This window comes from Triticum dicoccoides, chromosome 1B (genome assembly GCF_002162155.2).
Source record: "Triticum dicoccoides isolate Atlit2015 ecotype Zavitan chromosome 1B, WEW_v2.0, whole genome shotgun sequence".
Lineage (NCBI taxonomy): Eukaryota > Viridiplantae > Streptophyta > Magnoliopsida > Poales > Poaceae > Triticum > Triticum dicoccoides.
In genome coordinates this window covers 242,639,431-242,660,424 of record NC_041381.1, presented here as the reverse complement: position 1 = coordinate 242,660,424, position 20,994 = coordinate 242,639,431, and the positions used below count along the sequence as shown (strand labels likewise).

Below are 20,994 nucleotides of genomic sequence, written 5' to 3'. Positions count from 1 at the left end.
AGGAGCTCTTTGATGGATTACAAACAAAGCACGTGCCGCGTGAGGAAAACAACATTGCTGGTCATCTGTCAAAGTGTGTTGCGCAGAAACTCCCTGTGGAACCAGGGACTTTAGTTCTCCATCTGACTCAACCCTCTATATCTCCTGCAACAATGGACATAAAGAGGAGGAAACTGGACTCTGGCAAGCCTCTCCGGGCAGAGCTTCTCGAAGCCCCCAGCAGAGAGCTTGGCGGTAACAACTCCCCCTTTGATCAGTGAGCTACACCCTCCCGCCGAACTACTAGTCTTTGCGGTTGAGGCATGCGCTCCCATGAACGAGGAGGTTCCACTGGTCCTTGTTGCCAAGCCTCAGGCTCCAACTTGGGCGCAGCACATAGTCCATTTCCTCCAAACAAGAGAACTTCCCGAAGAGCAAGAAGAAGCTGAAAGAGTAGCCCGGAGGGCCAATATGTATCATCTTGTTAACGACATGCTATACAGAAGAAGGCCCAATGATGTGAAATTGAAGTGCATTTACCGGGAAGAAGGAAAGGAACTGTTGACAGAGATACACAAGGGTATGTGTGGCTCCCATATTGGATCAAGGGCCCTGGTTGGAAAAGCTTTCCGACAAGGTTTCTACTGTTCCACAGCCCTCCAAGATGCAATTGAGCTAGTCACCAAGTGTGAAGCCTGCCAGTTCCACTCCAAGAATATCCATCAGCTTGCTCAAGCTCTCCAAATGATCCCTTTGTCATGGCCATTTTCCGTCTGGGGGCTTTGAATACTTGTACGTCATGATCGAAAAGTTTACAAAGTGGCCGGAAGTGGAGCCCATGAGGAAGGTGACCGCACAGTCAGGTTCTTGAAAGGATTGGTGTGCCGTTTTGGAGTACCCGCCAGAGTCATCACTGACAATGGCACTCAATTCACAAGCCGCGCCTTCATGCAATACGTTCATGCCCTCGGAAGCAAGGTCTCATTTGCCTCTGTTGCCCATCCCAGAAGCAACGGACAAGCTGAGAGGGCGAACGCTGAAGTGCTACAAGGACAAGAACATTTGATAGGCTGCAGAAGTGTGGCAGGCGATGGATCGATGAGCTGCCGATGGTTCTTCGGTCCCTTCGTATGACACCAAATCGAGCTACCGTCCAGACTCCCTTCTCCCTAGTTTATGGGGAAGAAGCAGTGATCCCCATGGAACTCATATATGGATCACCTCAAGTACTTGCCTACGATGAAGTAGCAGAAGAACAACACCGGCGTGACGATGCTGTGCTACTTGAGGAGAACCGTCTTTGGGCTACTACGTGTGTTGCATGCTACCAACAAGACATGCATCGCTATCACAGCCACAGGGTCCATGCCTGGAGGTTTGAGGAAGGAGACCTTGTCCTTAGGCATGTTCAGTATGCCAAGCATGCAAACAAGTTGACGCCGAAGTGGGAGGGCCCTTACCGGGTAGTACGAGTCACTAGACCTCGCACAGTCCATCTGGAGACCAGAGATGACATTCAGTTGCAAAACTCGTGGAACATTGAGCATCTCCGTAAGTTCTACCCATAAAGCGCGGCTATGGAGCCCTGGACGACAGCCACCCTTTTGTACAAGCCTTGTCGATGTTGTATGTAACACTTCGTACAAAGCCAAGCACATACCCTAAGCAACAGATAAATAAACAAAGCGCTGGGGGGCCAACAAAAAAAACTTGCATGAATGCATAAGCATACCATGAGCATAGCATGATCATGTATATAAGATCGCATGTAGCTCTGTTTTCATCTGCACTAAGCTACAGGGTTCTTGCCGCGGACTTGGTTCCAAAGAGAAGAAATGGAGACGAGCCTACACAATGGTCCCCGACGAGCCAAACAGATAAGTTCCTTATTATCCATACTTGTTCTGTAAAGTGCAAACTTGTGCATATGAAAACCTCGTCACCTTCGAAACATAGGTGTTCCCATGCTTTGTCCCGAACGTTGCTTCGGTCAAGGTGGTCGCAGTGGCCTTTGACGGAGAAGGTTCGATGAGGAGCTGGTCCCTTTTTATAGTTTCATGCCCGGCAGGCCTAGCCCCGCGGCAACAAACTAAAGGCACCGGCAGGATAGCTTGCCGGAGAAAACTTGTTTACTTAATCATATAGAGGCATCTCGCCCCTATATGGACATGTTACATGCACAAGTACCCAGCAAGGCTTTTTCTTTTTCACTAATATGATGATAAGCAAGTACAGATCTTACAGAACACAAACATGGATAAAGAAGATTACATAACTTAGACTAAAGTTTGGCAAATGCCCACACATTTTAGACTAAAAAAAGATAAGTGCCCGTAATCCCTTTCTTGTCCCTCTCCTCCTAGGCACTTCGGTGGGAGGCGAAGAGGGCAAAAGAGGTGCCTGGGCAGAAGCCCAGCCTAACCCCGTCACGCCCCATGACGAGGAGCCTGACAAGATCGGGAGGGCACAGACGAAGGTGATGGTGAAGAGAGCCGCAGAGACAATCCCCTGGTCACCACCACCAGGGCCAGCAGGATGCGGAATGGAAAACAAAGCTGGAGCCCACGAGGAAGCCTGCCGGGGTCCAGCTGGAAGGCTGCTGGAGGAGCCGGAGACACCGTCCACACCTCCACATCCAACTCCCTAGAAAATCGCCTTGCCGGAGAGGAGATGCAGGTGCAGATGGTGGTGTTGCCACCTGACGATGATGGTGCGGCCGGTGTTCAGCTGGAGTCGGAGTCGTCGTCCTCCCCGTCGGCGCCGTCGTCATTGTCGTCACTGTCCTCCTCATCGCTATCGCTCGAGGAGGAGCTTTCATCATCGGTCGAGCTCTTCGGGCAACACCCTAAGTGAGTACCCGAGTGTCCGAAGACTTTGACGGAGAGCGGGGTAGCCTCCATTAACATAAAATGGAGGACTTGCCCAGCCGCCAAGCTATGGGCACGAGCAAAAGTCTTCCAACCACGCCGAAGAAGCAAGACATGAGGACCGGGGACCTCCACGTCCGCCCACATGCTGCCATTACAACCACCCCTCATATGCAGCCTCAGCCCCGGTGGCTGCTCAACCTCCATCACTCTTGCACATGGAGTGAGGAGCCGGAGACGGCTGCACGGAGGCCCTCGCAGCTTGACGATGAACTCCAACGGCTGATTTCCAACGTGGCCTTTGTTCGGGCCCTGAACGGCCGAAGGAGGTGCGATCAATACACCGCCCCGTCCTCCTTGACCCCGAGCGCCACAGCGACCACGCCCACGTCCTCTCCCGACTCCCCTCATAGTGGGCTCCGCCTCCGCATCCCCAATGAGAGGAGGGAGGTGCTGTCGAGCAGAAGCCCTCGTCGCCACTACTGGAGTACCACTGCGTCCTCTTCCCCTCACCATGATGAATAAACGACACCAGAAGAAATAAGGAGGAGATAGGTGTGAGCCTGCGCCCCCGCCCACGTCCCCTTTTATAAGGAAAACGAAGCCGAGGACTGGCTCCTCACTCAGGGGAAACAACAGCCCCGCTCCGCCAATCTGGCTCCCTCCCATGCTGCTAACGGCTCATGGAATTGAGGCCAACCCCTTGTGCCAATCCATGGCGTCTGGGTTTCTGACATGGCACGCATTTCCGTGCTCTCCGTGTCCGCCACCAACCTAGCGCAACGCATGCAGCACACGTGGAAGAAATGCCAGAAGTAGGGAAGCTAGTGGAATGGCAGTTACCATCCCCTGAGCATGAGACGTGGGTAGCCCATGGATCATGGCTCACTAACTCCCCCATGACGTCTTACACGACGCACGAAAGAACTGGAAATTGAATCAAGCACAGGTTAATGAAGAAGCAAAGAAGATCTCAAAGGATGAGCTACCGCAACCCCCTCACCTGTGTACTAGACAGGGCCTACCCCGACGACGCTCTGCGGCATGTTCAAGCAGGCCTGGGGGCACCTGTTGGTGCAAAAAAACCTAGGCGTGTGTTGCCCGGACTGTACACAGGCTTAAGAGCAACCTTGCAGCATCTAAGGCCAGGCCGAGCAGAAGAGATAGCTCTTTGAGAAATCAAAGGGCGGATCAAGAAGACAAAGACGAGACAAAGGAACAAGATATCACTAAGGAAAAACCTCTCTTGCCGGGCAGGCAAGCCTGACGGGGTCGAGGTTACCCCAAAGACAAGTCTCAAGACTTCCCCGGCAGGTTTCCTGGGGATGCCAAGGGCAGATTACCCGCCAAGGCTCTACCGCTCCACCTCACAGTAACACAAGTCACCTATTGGTGCGGTGTCGAGTCCCAGGTGATTAAGTGGGTGTTATTTGGCACGTCATAGCCATTTCCGAGGAAGATCGCCCCTAAATGACACTTCTCCAGGAGACATGTCACGCAGACAGGTGAGAAGGTGGCTGAATAGCACGGCAAGGCTTGCTGGGCTATGCCCATGATGTGACACTAAGTGGTACATTTAATGCACCTTGTCTTGTCTCCAGAGTTAGGTATGATAACACTGTTTGCTATCCAATCAGTATGTAATGACTGATTTGCCATTCTAGTGATCCCTTAACCTATAAAAGGAGGGCCATTGCGACCTTAGAAAGGATTCAGACCCCTATACGCTCATATGCGCGTAGCTGCTCTCGTCCCAAGGCGACCTTGTCGGGCTAGAACGTTGCATCTCCACCATGGTCCTTTCATCAATCCACCAAAGCAGGAGTAGGGTTTTACGCCTTGCGGTGGCCCGAACCTGGGTAAAAACTGCTCATGTCATCACTGTCATGCTGCTCTACGCTCTCTGCTCTTAGTACAATGCGCTCTTCCCCCTTGCTGAACCACAAGGGGCCGATGGTCCCATAGGTTGATGTGTTATACCACGACATTGTTCTAACTGAGTTTGAACCGTAGAGGCATGTTTTCCTACACCTCTAACATCATTAGTGATTCTAAATAACAAGTCACTCAAGCAAGCAATCATATCAGAGTTGTATTTCAATTGTTTCATAACATTGGCATTGAAGTGATCTTGTTTTATGATGTACCTATCAAATTCATATTGGCATTGACTAGGATGTTTGTTATAAGGGATGTCACTTTCATCAAACTTCATAAAAGAATTAACCTCTACCATCGGTGGTGGTGGCGTATTAAGTCCATGTATTTCTTCAATAGGAGGTAAATTCTTGGCATCTTCAACTTTAATACCCTATTCCTTCATACATTTCACTGCCTTTTGCATATCTTCGGGACGGAGAAATAAGATACCCCTCTTCTTTGGAGTGGGTTTAGGCCGTGGTTCAGGAAGAGTCCAATCATCATAATTCTTGATATATTATTCAATAACTCCTCAGCTTCTTCAACAGTTCGTTCCCAAAGAACACAACCAGCAGAACTATCCAAGAAGTCCCTAGAAGCATCGGTTAGTCCATTATAGAAGATATCAAGTATTCATATTTCTTAAGAGGATGATCGGGCAAAGGATTAAGCAATTGGAGAAGCCTCCCCAAGCTTGTGGGAGACTCTCTTCTTCAATTTGGACGAAGTTTGATATTTCATGTAAGGCAGCTTGCTTCTTATGAGCCGAAAAATATTTTTCAAAGAAGTAGTAAATCATATCCTGGGGACTAGGCACACAACCAGGAGCAAGAGTATTGTACCATATCTTGGCATCACCCTATAATGAGAACGGAAATAACTTGAGAATATAGTAATAGCAAATTTTCTCATCATGAGCAAATAGGGTGGCTATATCATTTAATTTAGTAAGATGTGCCAGAACAGTTTCAGTTTCATAGACATGGAAAGGATCAGATTCAACCAAAGTAATTAAATCTGGGTCGATAGAGAATTCATAATCCTTATCAGTAACAAAGATAGGTGAAGTAGCAAACTTAGGGTCACATTTCATTCTAGCATCCAAAGATTTTTCTTTCAGTTTGCGTAATAATTTCTTAAGATCATATCTATCATTGCAAGCAAGAAAGTCTCTAGCTATCTCCTCATCCATAACATAACCTTTAGTTATCTTAGGCATTTCAAATCTAGGAGAGCTAGGTCTAATAGGTGTTTCAAGATTTTCAGTTTCAAGTACTTCATCAGTTTCAACATTCTCAATATCTTTAGCTCTAGCAAGTTGTTCATCAAGACATTCACCTACTGGCACATTATCATCAAGCAAGGTACTAGCATCACCATTAGCATCATTCATAGTAGAAGTAGCATCATCAATAACTTGCGACATATCAGGATTAATAGCATGTGGTGGTGTTGCAAGTCTACTCAAAACAGAAGGTGAATCAAGTGCAGAGTGTGCTGGCAAATCCTTACCTCCCCTCGTCTTAGAGGGAACGATCTTGGTTTTTTTATCCTTCAGATTCTTCATAGTGATAAATAAATAATAATCCCAAGTGACTCAACAAATATAGCTATGCTCCCCGGCAACGGTGTCGGAAAAAGGTCTTGATAACCCACAAGTATAGGGGATTGCAACCGTTTTTGAGGGTAGAGTATTCAACCCAAATTTATAGATTCAACATAAGGGGAGCCAAAGAATATTTGCATGTACTAGCAGTTGAGTTGTCAATTAAACCACACCTGGAGATTAAATATCTACAGCAAAGTGATCAGTAGCATAGTAGTATGATAATTTTGATAGCAGTGGTAACGGTAATAGTAGTAACAGTTTTGTAGCAGTTGTAATAGTAGCAATAGCAATAGTAACTTAGCAAGAGCAATATGTGAAAAACTCGTAGGCATTGGATCGGTGGATACATTGGATGATATTCATCATATAACAGTCATAACCTAGGGCGATACAAAACTAGCTCCAGTTCATAAATATAATGTAGGCATGTATTCCATAAATAGTCATACATGCTTATGGAAAGAACTTGTATGACATCTTTTGTAGTACCATCCCATGGTAGCGGGGTCCATAAGGAAACTAAGGGATATAAAGGCCTCCTTTTAATAGAGAACCGACACAAAGCATTAACACATGGTGAATGCATGAACTCCTCAACTACGGTCATCACCGGAAAGTATCCCAATTACTGTCACACTGGGTTTACGGATCATAACATGTATAGGTTAATATGACTTGCAAGATCGTATCTAGAACATAGATATAATGGTGAAAACATAAATGGTTCAGATCTGAAATCATGCCACTCGGACCCTAGTGACAAGCATTAAGCATGGCAAAGTCATAACAACATCAATCTCAGAACATAGTGGATACTAGGGATCAAGCCCTAGCAAAACTAACTTGATTACATGATGAATCTGATCCAACTCCTCACCGACCAGCGAGCCTACGAAGGAATTACTCACTCCCGGTGGGGAACATCATGGAATTGGTGATGAAGGAGGGTTGGTGATGACAAAGACCGAAGGTTCCCCTCTCCGGAGCCCCAAATGGGCTCCAGATTTGGCCTCCCGATGAAGAACAGGAGGTGGCGGCGGCACTGTATCATGAAACGCGATGAAACTTCCTCTCTATTTTTTTCTCCAAAAATAGGTATTTATGGAGTTGGAATTAGGGTCAGCGGGGCCACCAGGTGCGCACAACCCACCAGGGCGCGCCAGAGGGGGGCGCCCTGGTGTCTTGTGCCCAGCCAGGGAACCCCCTCCAATGGTTCTTGGCTCCAGTATTTTTTATTTATTCTAAAATAAATCTTCAGAAGGTTTCGTTCCAATCCAAGAACTTTTATTTCTGCACAAAAACAACACCATGGTAGTTCTGCTGAAAACAGCGTCAGTCCGGGTTAGTTTCATTCAAAACATGCAAATTAGAGTCCAAAACAAGAAAAAAGGTGTTAGGTAAAGTATATAAGACGGAGAAGTATCATGGATTATTTAAGCTTGCAGGTTTTCCCAAAGATGAAGTCAAGAAGAAGGTCTTCCCTTTATCTTTGAAGGGAAAGGCATTGACATGGTATAGGCTATGTGATGATATTGGGGCTTGGAATTGCAACCAATTGAAATTGGAATTTCATCAAAAGTTTGATCCTATGCAACTGGTTCATCATGATCGGAATGATATATAATTTTTAGCCTCATGAAGGAGAAAGTATTGCTCAAGCTTGGGGGAGGCTTAAGTCAATGTTATATTCATGCCCCAATCATAAGCTCTCAAGAGAAATTATTATTCAGAATTTTTATGCTCGGCTTTCTTGTAATGGTCAATCCATGGTCGATACTTCTTGTACTGGTTCTTTTATGAAGAAGACTATTGAATTCGGATGGGATCTTTTGGAGAGAATTAAACGCAACTCCGAAGATTGGGAGCTCGACGAAGGTAAGGACTCAAGTATAAACCTTGAGGTTGATTGTGTTAAATCTTTTATGGATATCGATGCTTTTCGCGAATTTAGCACTAAATATGGACTTGACTCTGAGATAGTAGCTTCTTTTTGTGAATCTTTTGCTACTCATGTTGATCTCCATAATGAGAATTGGTTTCAATATCATCCTCCCATTGAAGTAAAAATAGTAGAACCCATTGAAGTTAGAGAAGAAACCACCACTTATAATGTTGATCCTATTATTCCTACCGCTTACATTGGGAAACCACCTTTTCCTGTTAGGATAAAAGACATGCTAAAGCTTCAACTATGGTTCGTAAGAATTATACTAGAACACCTACACCGCCTGAAAAAATTAAAGTTGAACCTAATGTTGCTATGGTAAAAGATCTCTTGAGCGAAAATATTGATGTGCATGTTATTTATTTCTATGATGAAGCTACTAGGCTAAACCCGATGGAAAAGATAAACATAGACCAGTGGTTGGCATGCCTATTGTCTCTGTTAAAATAGGAGATTATTGTTATCATGTCTTATGTGATTTGGGTGCTAGTGTGAGTGCTATCCCGTTTACTTTATACCAAGGAATTATGAATGATATAACACCCACTGAAATAGAAGATATTGATGTTACTATTAAGGTTGCTAATAGAGATACTATCACGCCACTTGGGATTGTTAGAGATGTTGAAGTCTTGTGTGGGAAAATAAAATACCCTACTAATTTTCTAGTTCTTGGTTCCCCACAAGATGATTTTTGTCCCATTATATTTGGTAGGCCTTTCTTGAATATGGTGAATGCTAAGATTGATTGCACTAAATAAACGGTCAGTGTTCATTTTGGTGATGTGTCTCATGAGTTTAATTTCTCCAAATTTCGTAGACAACCTTGTGATAAAGAATCAGGTAGTAAAGATGAAATTATTCATCTTGTTTCTATTGTTGTGCCTCCTACTGACCATTTAGAATAATATTTGCTAGACCATGAAAATGATATGCATATGAATGAAAGAAATGAAATATATGAGATATTGTTTAAAAAATGGGCTATCTCGAAACATAATTCTCCTGTTGAGACTCTTGGAAATCCTCTTCCGCCCAAGAGCTATCTTGTTTTCAATCTTAAACAATTACCTGATACTCTGAAATATGCTTATCTCGGTGAAAAGAAGATATATCATGTTATTATTAATGCTAACCTTTCAGAGCATGAAGAAAAGAGATTATTGAAAACTCTGAGGAAGCACCATGCTGCCATTGGTTATACTCTTGATGATCTTAAGGGCATTAGTCCCACTCTATGTCAGCATAAAATTAATATAGAACCTGATGCCAAACTAGCGACGGTTAAATCCAAAAATGAAAGAAGTGGTAAAAATGAAATATTACAGCTTCTGGAAGTAGGTATAATTTATCCTATTGATAATAGTAGATGGGTAAGTCATGTTCATTGTGTCCCAAAAAAGGGAGGTATTACTGTTGTTCCTAATGATAAAAATGAATTGATTCCACAATGAATTATCACAGGTTATAGAATGGGAATTGATTTTAGAAAATTAAACAAAGCTACTAGGAAATATTATTATCCTTTATCTTTAGAAAGACTATCAAAACATACACATTTCTGCTTTCTAGATGGATACTCTAGTTTTTCCCAAATACCTGTGTCACAAGAGGATCAAGAAAAAACTACTTTTACATGCCCTTTTGGTACTTTTGCTTATAGACGTATGCCGTTTGGTTTATGCAATGCACCTGCTACCTTTCAAAGATGTATGACTGCTATATTCTCTAACTTTTGTGAAAAGACTGTTGAGTTTCTCATGGATGATTTTTCCGTTTACGGAACTTTTTTTGATGATTGCTTAAGCAACCTTGATCGAGTTTTGCAGAGATGTGAAAAAACTAATCTTCTCTTGAATTGGGAGAAGTGCCACTTTATGGTTAATGAAGGTATTGTCTTGGGGCATAAAATCTCCGAAAGAGGTATTGAAGTTGATAAAGCTAAAGTTGATGCAATGAAAAAATATCGTGTCCTAAAGATGTCAAAGGTATAAGAAGTTTCCTTGGTCATGCTGGTCTCTATAGGAGGTTTATTAAAGACTTCTCTAAAATTTCTAGGCCTCTCACTTATCTCTTACAAAAAGATGTTCCATTTATTTTTGATGATGATTGCATAGAAGCCTTCGAAATACTTAATAAAGCCTTAATTTCTGCACTTATTATTCAACCACCTGATTGGAACCTACCCTTTGAAATTATGTGTGATGCTAGTGATTATGTTGTCGGTGTTGTTCTAGGACAAAGAGTTGGTAAGAATTTAAATGTTATCCATTATGCTAGTAAAACTCTAGACAATGCTCAAACAAATTATGCTACTACTACGGAATTTTTAGCAGTTGTGTTTGCTTGTGATAAGTTCAGATCTTATATTGTCGATTCTAAAGTAATTATTCACACCGATCATGCTGCTATTAAATACCTTATGGAAAATAAAGATGCTAAACCTAGACTTATTAGGTGGGTTCTCTTGCTACAAGAATTTGATTTACATATTACTGATAGGAAAGGGGCTGAGAACCCCGTAGCAGATAACTTGTCTAGGTTAGAGAATATTCTTGATGACTCACTACCTATTGATGATAGCTTTACCGATGAACAATTAGCTGTCATAAATACTTCTCGTAGTACTCCTTGGTATGGAGACTATGCCAATTATATTGTTGCTAAATTTATACCACCTAGTTTTACGTACCAACAAAAGAAAAGGTTTTTCTATGGTTTAAGACATTACGTCTAGGATGACCCACACATTTATAAAGAAGGAGTAGATGGTGTTATTAGACACTGTGTACCTGAGCATGAACAAGAACGAATCCTACGCAAGTGTCACTCCGAAGCTTACGGAGGACACCAAGCTGGAGATAGAACCGCACACAAGGTATTACAATCTGGTTTTTATTGGCCTACTCTTTTCAAAGATGCCCATAAGTTTGTCTTGTCTTGTGATGAATGTCAAAGAATTGGTAACATTAGTAGACATCAAGAAATGCCTATGAATTATTCACTTGTTGTTGAACCATTTGATGTTTGGGGATTTGATTATATCAGACCTTTTCCTTCCTCTAATGGGTATACTCATATTTTAGTTGTAATTGGTTATGTTACTAAGTGGGTAGAGGCTATTCCAACTAGTAGTGTTGATCATAACACCTCTATTAAAATGCTTAAAGAATTTATTTTCCCGAGGTTTGGAGTCGCTAGATATTTAATGATTGATGGTGGTTCACACTTTATTCATGGTGCTTTCCATAAATTGCTTGCTAAGTATGATGTTAATCATAGAATTGCATCTCCATATCACCCTCAGTCTAGTGGTCAAGTAGAATTAAGTAATAGATAAATAAAATTGATCTTGCAAAAGACCATTAATAGATCTAGGAAGAATAGATCTAAGAAACTTGATGATGCATTATGGGCCTATAGAACTGCTTATAAAAACCCCATGTGTATGTTTCCATATAAAATGGTTTATAGAAAAGCATGTCACTTACCTCTTGAATTAGAAATTTAAGGTTATTGGGCAATTGAAGAGCTCAACTATGATTTTAAACTTGCCGATTAAAAGAGGTTATTTGACATTAGCTCACTTGATGAATGGAGAACCCAAGCCTATGAAAATGCCAACTTGTTTAAAGAAAAGGTTAAAAGATGGCATGACAAAAGAATACAAAAGCTACAATTTAATGTAGGTAACCATGTCTTGCTATACAATTCTCGTTTAAGATTTTTTGCAGGGAAACTTCTCTCTAAATGGGAAGGTCCTTACATTATCGAGGAAGTTTATCGCTCCGGCGCCATCAAGATCAACAATGTTGAAGGCTCATAAATGTTGATGGGCAAAGAATCAAACATTATATCTTAGGTACGCTCATAAATGTTGAAACCAATATTATTCATACCATAACACAAGAGGTACATAAAAGAAACCTTCTAGGGCGCTCCAGAACCCTGAAAAGGAATAGGTATGTGATACGGTAAGTAAACCGGCTCCAAAAGTTTTCCAATAGCAATTTTAATCCGTTTTGAAATATTTAAAAAATTAGGAAATTAAGTAGTCCGAATAGTGCATGAGGAGGCAACAAGCCTTGGGGGCACGCCCTACCCCTGGGCGCGCCTCCCAAGCTTGTGGCCACCTCGTGTGCCCTCTGGACTTTGTTTTCTCCTAGATTACTTGTTTTGCACGGTAAAAAAATCATTATATAATCTCTTGGAGGTTTTGACCACGATATTATCCCTATTCTTGTTTCTAGTTGTTTTCTGTCAGAGTTTTCAAGGCCAGGCATCATGTCTTCTTCCTCCAACAATGCGGAAGTCGATGCTTGGTTGATGCAGATGGAACTCGGGAGGGAGGATTCTGAGGATGTCATGATGGAGGAAGATGAAGGAGATTCGCTTGAGGTCCACTCTCCGTCTTCGGAGAGAAGTACTCTAGCCGGCATCTCTACTATTCCAGATCTCCATCGAGCAATAGGAACTACAAGCAACCATGAAGGCCAAGAGATATGAGAAGGGCTTCCCTCTAGGAGGCCCTTACGCAGGTTACATCGGAACAACTTTGATAATTTGGTTCATAACTACGGAGTGGAGAATACTTCTCGTGCACATATTCCCTCCAGTTGGGATATATCCCGTCCAAGTGAAAGTAATGCAGGGAAAGGTTCTTGGTGGCCTAAAAATAAGCATATGTTGGAGGACGTTTAGAAGAATGCAATTATACTCCAACATGTGCTCCAAGAATTGCAGGATCTGAAGGGTACCTTAATGAAGCTGACAAATACATCATCAACTTCATCACTACCACCTCTGAAGAAGGAGATTTGAGTACATGGGTATGGGCACTCCCCTTAGCTTGTGCCAATCTTGGGGGAGGTGCCCCGGTATCGTATCACCATCACATCTTTACCTTTATCGTTTATCTTAGTTTGATCCTTTTGGTTATATCTTGATCTAGTAGAATAAAAGTTTTAGTATGATCTAGTCTTTGGGTTTTGCTTTTTGTTCTATCTATGTAATCAAGTGTGAGAGTTATATAATAAAGATTAGTTTTGAGTTGAGGGCTTTGCTTTCTTGCTTTGATCTTGGAAAAGTAATAGAATAAAAGAAATAAAAGATTATATAATAATCTTATGGAGAGTGATGACTTCACATATAAGAAGTATGTCGCATCAAATTTGTTGAGAGTTGACAAACATAGTTTTGGTCATCGTTGCAATTAATAGGAAGTAATAAAGAAAGAGAGGTCTCACATATAAATACACTATCTTGGACATCTTTTGTGATTGTGAGCACTCATTAAAATATTATATGCTAAAAGGTTGAGGTTGGATAAGGAAGACAACATAATAAGTTATGTTTTCTTATATCCGAATAGAAGTTATATTGTCATGGATCCTCCAACATGTTGAGCTTGCTTCTGATCCTATGCTAGCCAAGTCTTCTGACCAAGTAGAGATACTACTTGTGCATCCAAAACCCTTCAACCCAGTTGCCATGAGAGTCCACTATATCTACCTATGGATTGAGTAAGATCCTTCAACTAAGTTGTCATCGGTGCAAGCAATAAAAATTGCTCTCTAAATATGTGTGATCTTTTAGTGTGAGGAAAATAAGATTTACACAAACTTGTGATATGGAAGAAATAAAAGTGATGGACTGCATAATAAAGTTCTTTATCACAAGCGACAATATAAAGTGACGTTCTTTTGCATCCAACCATAAAAGCGCATGAAAACCTCTACTCCCCTCTGCGAAGGGCTTATCTTTTACTTTCACCTTCTACCTATATACAAGGTCATGGTGATCTTCACCCTTCTTTTTATATTTCTCTTTCTGGCAAGCACTATATGTTGGGGGCGATCCATATATAGCTTGCCACAGAACTAGTTAAGGCTTGCTAAACATGTAAAGGTTTAAAAGTAAGTAAAAAATATGAAATAAATATGGGAGCCTCACTCTAATATAATAAGATGATCCAATGGTGTGATTGTGAAAACATGCATTTATGTGTCCTCAGTGAAACAAACAAGCATTTCAGCTCACTGCAGGAACAATATATATTGAAACATTTGTTCTTTTTGTCCAGGACACATGCAGTCATATTTTTTTAATCCCTATGTTGGATCATGTTATATTATACGTGTGTTGGTTCAGTATTTTTTTCATGATTTTTAAGAACTTTTACACCGTCGAAAACCTTAACTAGTTCTGTGGCAAGCTATTGGAGAAAATCCTACTCCTATATATATATATATATATATATATATATATATATATATATATATATATATATATATATATATCCACTCGGATGTAGGTGATCATAAATTATTATTGTTGACATTACCCTTCAGGTAAATGGTTGGGAGGCGAAACTATAAGCCCATATCTTCCTATGTGTTTGATTGAAGCTTTGATCTCATAAGTATCATCTGAGTGTTAGCAATTTTGAAAGATTAAATGATGGTTGAGTATGTGAACTTGCTACATAAAAGCTCTTACATTGACTCTTTTCGATATTATGATAAATTACAATTGTTTCAATGACTGAGATCATAGTTTGTTAGTTTTCAATAAAGTTCTTTGGCCTATACTTTACTTTGTGAATGAATTATCGCTTTGGCATAAGAAGTTATATGACAATATATTCTGCTTTAAAAAGATGATCATGATGCCATGTTCGTATTTTATTTTATCGACACCTCTATCTCTAAACATGTGGACATGATTATCGATTTTGGCTTTCGCTTGAGAACAAGCGAGGTCTAAGCTTGGGGGAGTTGATACGTCCATTTTGCATCATGCTTTTATGTTGATATTTATTGCATTATGGGCTGCTATTTCACATTATGGTACAATACTTATGCCTTTCTCTCTTATCTTACAAGATTTACATGAAGAGGGAGAATGCCGACCGTTGGAATTCTGGACCGGAAAGGAGCAAATCTGAGATACCTATTCTGCAAAACTCTAAATGTCCTAAAACTTCACGGAGAAATATTTTGGAATATATAAAAAATATTGGGTGAAGAAACAACAGAAGGGGACCCACCAGGTGGCCACAAGCCTGGGGGGCGCGCCCCAGGGCTTGTGGCCTCCCTGGCCATCATCTGGTGCCCATCTTCTGCTATATGGAGGGTTTTGACATAGAAAAAATATCAAAAGGAAGCTTTCAGGACGAAGTGCCGCCATCTCGAGGCGGAACCTGGGCAGAAGCAATCTAGGGCTCAGACGGAGCTATTCTTCCAGAGAAACTTCCGTACGGAAGGGGGAAATCGAAGCCATCGTCATCACCAACTATCCTCTCATCAAGGGAGGGTCAATCTTCATCAACATCTTCACCAGCACCATCTCCTCTCAAACCCTAGTTCATCTCTTGTACTCAATCTTTGTCTCAAAACCTTAGATTGGTACCTGTGGGTTGCTAGTAGTGTTGATTACTCTTTATAGTTGATGCTAGTTGGTTTATTTGGTGGAAGATCATATGTTCAGACCCTTAATGATATTCAATACCCCTCTGATCTTGAACATGAACATGCTTTGTGATTAGTTATGTTTGTTCCTAGGGGCATGGGAGAAGTCTTGTTACAAGTAATCATGCGAATTTGGTATTCGTTCGATATTTTGATGAGATGTATGTTGTCTTTCCTCTAGTGGTGTTATGTGAACGTCGACTACATGACACTTCACCATGATTTGGGCCTAGGGAAAGGCTTTGGGAAGTAATAAGTAGATGATGGGTTGCTAGAGTGACAGAAGCTTAAACCCTAATTTATGTGTTGCTTCGTAAGGGGCTGATTTGGATCCACATGTTTCATGCTATGGTTAGATTTATCTTAATTCTTCTTTCTAGTTGCGGATGCTTGCGAGAGGGGTTAATCATAAGTGGGAGGCTTGTCCAAGTAAGGACAGCACCCAAGCACCGGTCCACCCACATATCAAATTATCAAAGTAACGAAGGTGAATCATATCAGCATGATGAAAACTAACTTGACAGTAATTCTCATGTGTCCTCGGAAGCACTTTGCTTTATATAAGAGTTCGTCCAGGATTATCCTTTGCTACCAAAAGGATTGGGACACCTTGCTGCACTTTTGCTACACTTATTACTTACTACCCGTTCCGAATTATCTTACTACCAAACTATCTATTACCGATAGTTTCAGTGCCTGCAGAAAATACCTTGCTGAAAACCGCTTTGTCATTTCCTTCTGCTCCTCGTTGGGTTCGACACTCTTAGTTATCGAAACTACGATTGATCCCCTATACTTGTGGGTCATCAGTGGCGAAGGAATGGTCGGGATGGTTACACGGGGAAAGGGGGGACACCGGTTTCGGCTTGACGCACAGAAGCAATGGCGACGCAGGCTCCACCTTAGCGTGGTGGCCAGGCGAGGACGGCGCTGGACCACAGTACCTAAGCGACCACTCGATCAGGATCTCCATTTCCGCCTGGTAATCCTCATCCATTGCCGCCACATCTGCTAGGAGGCGTGACTGTTGCGGCTCTTGCTCCTCCTCATTACCAGAGGAAACAGCGATATCCTCCTTCCCAAAGGAGTCGGTCCTTGTGAAGGTCGATGGCCCTGGAGAGCAACGTCACAGTAAGTCTCAAACATAACTATAGTTTTTGATTATTTGATGCTATATGCATATCACTTTGGCATAGCTTTGACACCAATTTATATTTACTTTTACGGACTGAATTATTAATTCAATGCCCGTTATCAGTTGCTGTTTTAGGACTTTGCAGAAAAATAAAATTTATCAAAAATCCAAAAAATACTAGCAAAATTTTTAAGTCCAAAAGGTTCCGGAGGTTACCGACATAGGCCAGAGGGCTGCATGTGGCCCCCATAGGCCCTAGGGGTGGGCCTGGGCCTGCCGCGTGGCCCCTGCGTCTTGGTTCCACCGCCTCCCAGTTCTCATGCCTCGACATTCTCATTATTTTACACGACTTTCGTTGTACGGTTCTGTTTCTTGTGATGGTTTTACACTTGGAGTGGTTTCTTTATGTTCTCACTGATCATCGTCAACCTTGCCATAAGGACGCCATGTCATGCCCGCCGCTGCCACCTGTGTCTTTCCTCTCGGCCTCCTCGCCCCGCGGCCTAGTACACTAACGCCGCAATCACGCGCACACTGCATTTCTCCTCCCCAACCTCTACCTCGACGCCCTCCTCGCAGACTTCCCCTGTGGCGACAACACGCAACTAGCTCGACGCACCGCTGACAGGATGCTCACCTGCGACTGCGTGCTCATCACGTTGGACACGGTGCCGCAGCCACCATGCACCGTAGTCGCCGAGACGCTCGAGGATAACTCTGCGTGTCATGTGTAATTGTTAACTCTTAATCATGTTCAGTGTATGCAACCAAACACCGTACAGTGCATGAACCCAGCTAAGTGGACCCACCAAACACCGCAAAAAAATTGCTTCCCTGATACAGCCATCCTATATGCAGCCTATCAAACAACATGGAGAACATGATTTTTACCCTGCATAAACTCAGCCAGACCTAACTGGGCCAGATGCAAGGAGGCAAAAAACGGTGCATATAACCAAACACGCTCCATATCAATCACTCGGTATGAGCTATAAATCATGAATTGCTACCGAGTCAGACTCCAGAAAAAATTTAGCTTTTCGATGACATTGTTACAAAGGTACAGAAATGAACCTTACACTACAAGTGTGATGATTTCCAGTAGAACCTCTATGGGATGTTGTCTTTTATCCTTTTTTTGCAAACAGAAATCAGAACTATGTATGAATGTGGACACAATGAGTAGTCCATTTGAAGAAGAAAAATTGTAATGAACGATATAGTGTGTTAACATGGCGCTCTAGCTTAAATTAACTTCTTTTGTCCTTGTTATCCTTTGAAGCCTTTGGGTTATCATCATTAGATGATAAGGGGATTCTGTTGATCACAAATACTAACGCAGCACCAATCAAAGCACCCGAGACATGGGCAATGTTGTTTACTTGAAGTGCTGCGCCTGTTATGGTAGTTGCACGTGCAGCTTCCATGACCTGTAAGAGCAAAACAGGGCTTAATCAAGAAAGTCTGCCTGGTATACCAAAAAAAGCCAGCCCAGTACACCTAGCTCCCACTTGCGCAGGATCCTACTACTTTTCCGGGACTCAAACCCGTGACCTCACGGTCACAGGGGAACAACTTTACTGCTGCGCCAAAATTCCCCTTTGGTATAGAAATTAGCAAAATACTCCCTCCAAATCAAAATATAAGATGTTTTTGTAGGCTAGTTTAGCCAACAAAAACGTCTTATATTTTGGAACAGAGATAGTAGTAAATAAATACGTAAACATCAAACGCCTGTTTAGAATTCACGAAGTCTGCAGGAATCAGTTCATCTGCATATGAACTTATAATCGATCATTCCTATAGTCCCTACTGTCAAATATCCTAGCATTTCATTATCTAGAAATATATCCGAGTATTTTTAGTCATGATGGGTGAGAAAACATGGCAATCCTTTTTTTAAGAGAACATCAATCCTGGATGGTTTGTCCTGTAAACTAGTGATTTGTGACATTGTGAATGTATGATGAATTTTAAGGATTGTAATTTTGTGATAGCTGATGACGCTGTCTCTTTTTTCAGTAAAAATCCAAGGTCAATATGGAAATTCTTTCAGAGGTTTTCCCTTGAAGGGAAATGGAACTATGAATATTTAGGGAGTAATACAATGAATAGGCGGCAGTGAACAACCCCACCTGCAGATGTATTTATTTCATCGCTGTAACTAAGATATGTTCAACAAATAAATGTCGAGTCAGGCAACAACAAATAGAGGATTCCCTGCAAGATAGTGTAGTATTTACCTTGTCAACAACAAATTGACCAAGGATAAGGACCTCAAGAATCTTTCTCCAGTCCCAGGACATCTGTTGCAATAAAGGAGCAACACAAAGATTGGAAATAATTATATGAGATTACTGCTTATCGAGGGAAATACTCTGAAACAGGTCAAGATTAGGCATAATCACCTTTACTAGTACACTAATTGTGAAAAGGCCAAAAACAGCCCCAGATGCTCCAAGCGACACAGACGACGTTGGAAGAACTAACCATGAAATCAAGTTTGCTCCAGCACCGGTCAAAATATAAGACATCCACAGTGCAAAGTTACCTTCCTCCTCTTCCACAAGCTTTCCTGTATATTTAGATGATAACTAGGCATCCTTTAACAAAACTACAAGCATCAAGCAAAGCATTGCTTCAGGTACCAAACTCACCAAAAATGTACACAAAGAACAGATTGCTTGAAAGGTGATTCCTGTAATGGATTACAGATAACTGAATGAGTGAAAATTATACATTGCCCCGAAAGAATGTTAAACACTTACAGTTAACTGATACTCCCTCCGTTCCAAAATAGGTGACCCAACTTTGTACTAAAGTTAGTATAAAGTTTAGTCATCTATTTTGGAACGGAGTGAGTATATCAGTACAATAGTTTGTTAGTTACTATTTGTTTGCATTTACAGAGGGAACTAAAATGGAAAGAAACATACGTAGAAAAATATATATAAATGCAATCCGCAACAACTTAAACTGACCAGTTCGCATGGCAAAACGTTGACGTCACAAACTCATACCAAGACGGGAATGCATGGTACAGGTAGAGTGTCTTTATCTGCCGGATCTGAAATGCAATGCAAAGGTAACAAAAATCAACAAATAAAAATGTGTCCTCAGTTTTCATCCAACTAGTAATATATCCTCACATAGTAATATAAATAGTAGACACGTGTTCATAATGTTTGGGATATAAATTCGTAATTTGAGGATATGAATAAAAAATTATGATCACAAGTTCACATCATTGTCTGTGCCATTGTTCATTTCTTCAGGGTGTTCTTGCAATTGAACAGCCATAGTACTTATGGCCAATTTAATTGAAATACATAATTCAACAACTCGTACACTACATCTCCCATAACTCTGGTTTATGCAGATGTTCTACTATACTAGCATAGATCGCGGGCGGGCGGCGGCGACTCCCGCCACTAATCGGCGTGTGATGGAGATGGAGGAGACATGGCGCCGGGGCAGGGAGGGGGCAGGGGAAGGGAGTGGCTTCGAGAACGTCCCCGAAGGCGCGGGTAGGAGAAGCAGCAGCTGCTGCGCCATGGCTCGTTTCTTCCCCAACTCTGTTTTCCCCCCTTTTCTTAGCCCGCTGTGTGGGTTTTTTCGAGATGAGGGACTTATTAGCAAAGAGGGTTCCGGTGCCAGCGAAGATTATTCAGCAAAGCTGTTCTGTTCCATCCTTGCGATGGAGGTCAGGAATGTAGGAACATACCGCTTTTTTCTCGTGGAAACATTCTGTCCTATTTGGAGACAAAAAAAAACATTCTGTCCTTTTTTTTGACAAACTTTCGTTCCATTCCTCAAACATCATAACAGTAAAACGCAGATGGACACCGCTGCCGGCAGGAATTGCTTGTGGGAGGAGTAAGGAGGGAAACGTCTTGTAACTACCGCGCTGATGGGTATGAAGGCGGACACGGACCCCGGCCCGGACGGGTGGCCGGTGGCAATGTTTAAATGTTTTTGGCCCTTTCTTAGGGATCCGATTTTTGAGATCTGCAACGAGTTTATGCGCGGGTCGGTAGATATTTCGCGCCTTAACTTTGGAGTGCTTTCGC

At 42.2% G+C, this 20,994-nt stretch overlaps 1 protein-coding gene across 1 annotated transcript; it reads right to left on the bottom strand.

The window, feature by feature from the left end:
* Positions 1–17,949: 17,949 nt before the first annotated feature.
* Positions 17,950–20,479, bottom strand: LOC119350318 (rhomboid-like protein 11, chloroplastic). The gene is made up of 6 exons (XM_037618209.1): positions 20,387–20,479; positions 19,945–19,991; positions 19,582–19,622; positions 19,333–19,499; positions 19,168–19,230; positions 17,950–18,354 (listed from the first exon to the last, which is right to left on the bottom strand). Exons 1-6 carry the CDS (start codon positions 20,477–20,479, stop codon positions 18,175–18,177), a joined length of 591 nt encoding a protein of 196 aa, XP_037474106.1. The 3' UTR covers positions 17,950–18,174.
* Between the last annotated feature and the right edge of the window lie 515 nt (positions 20,480–20,994).

Excerpts from the sequence above, each read along its gene's own strand:
- LOC119350318 (XM_037618209.1), bottom strand. The coding sequence starts at position 20,479 with ATGGCGCAGCAGCTGCTGCTTCTCCTACCCGCGCCTTCGGGGACGTTC. Across the intron at positions 19,500-19,581 it reads GTTCTTTGTGTACATTTTTG|GAAAGCTTGTGGAAGAGGAG; the intron begins GTGAGTTTGGTA and ends CTAAATATACAG. Across the intron at positions 18,355-19,167 it reads GTCAATTTGTTGTTGACAAG|GTCATGGAAGCTGCACGTGC; the intron begins GTAAATACTACA and ends TTGCTCTTACAG.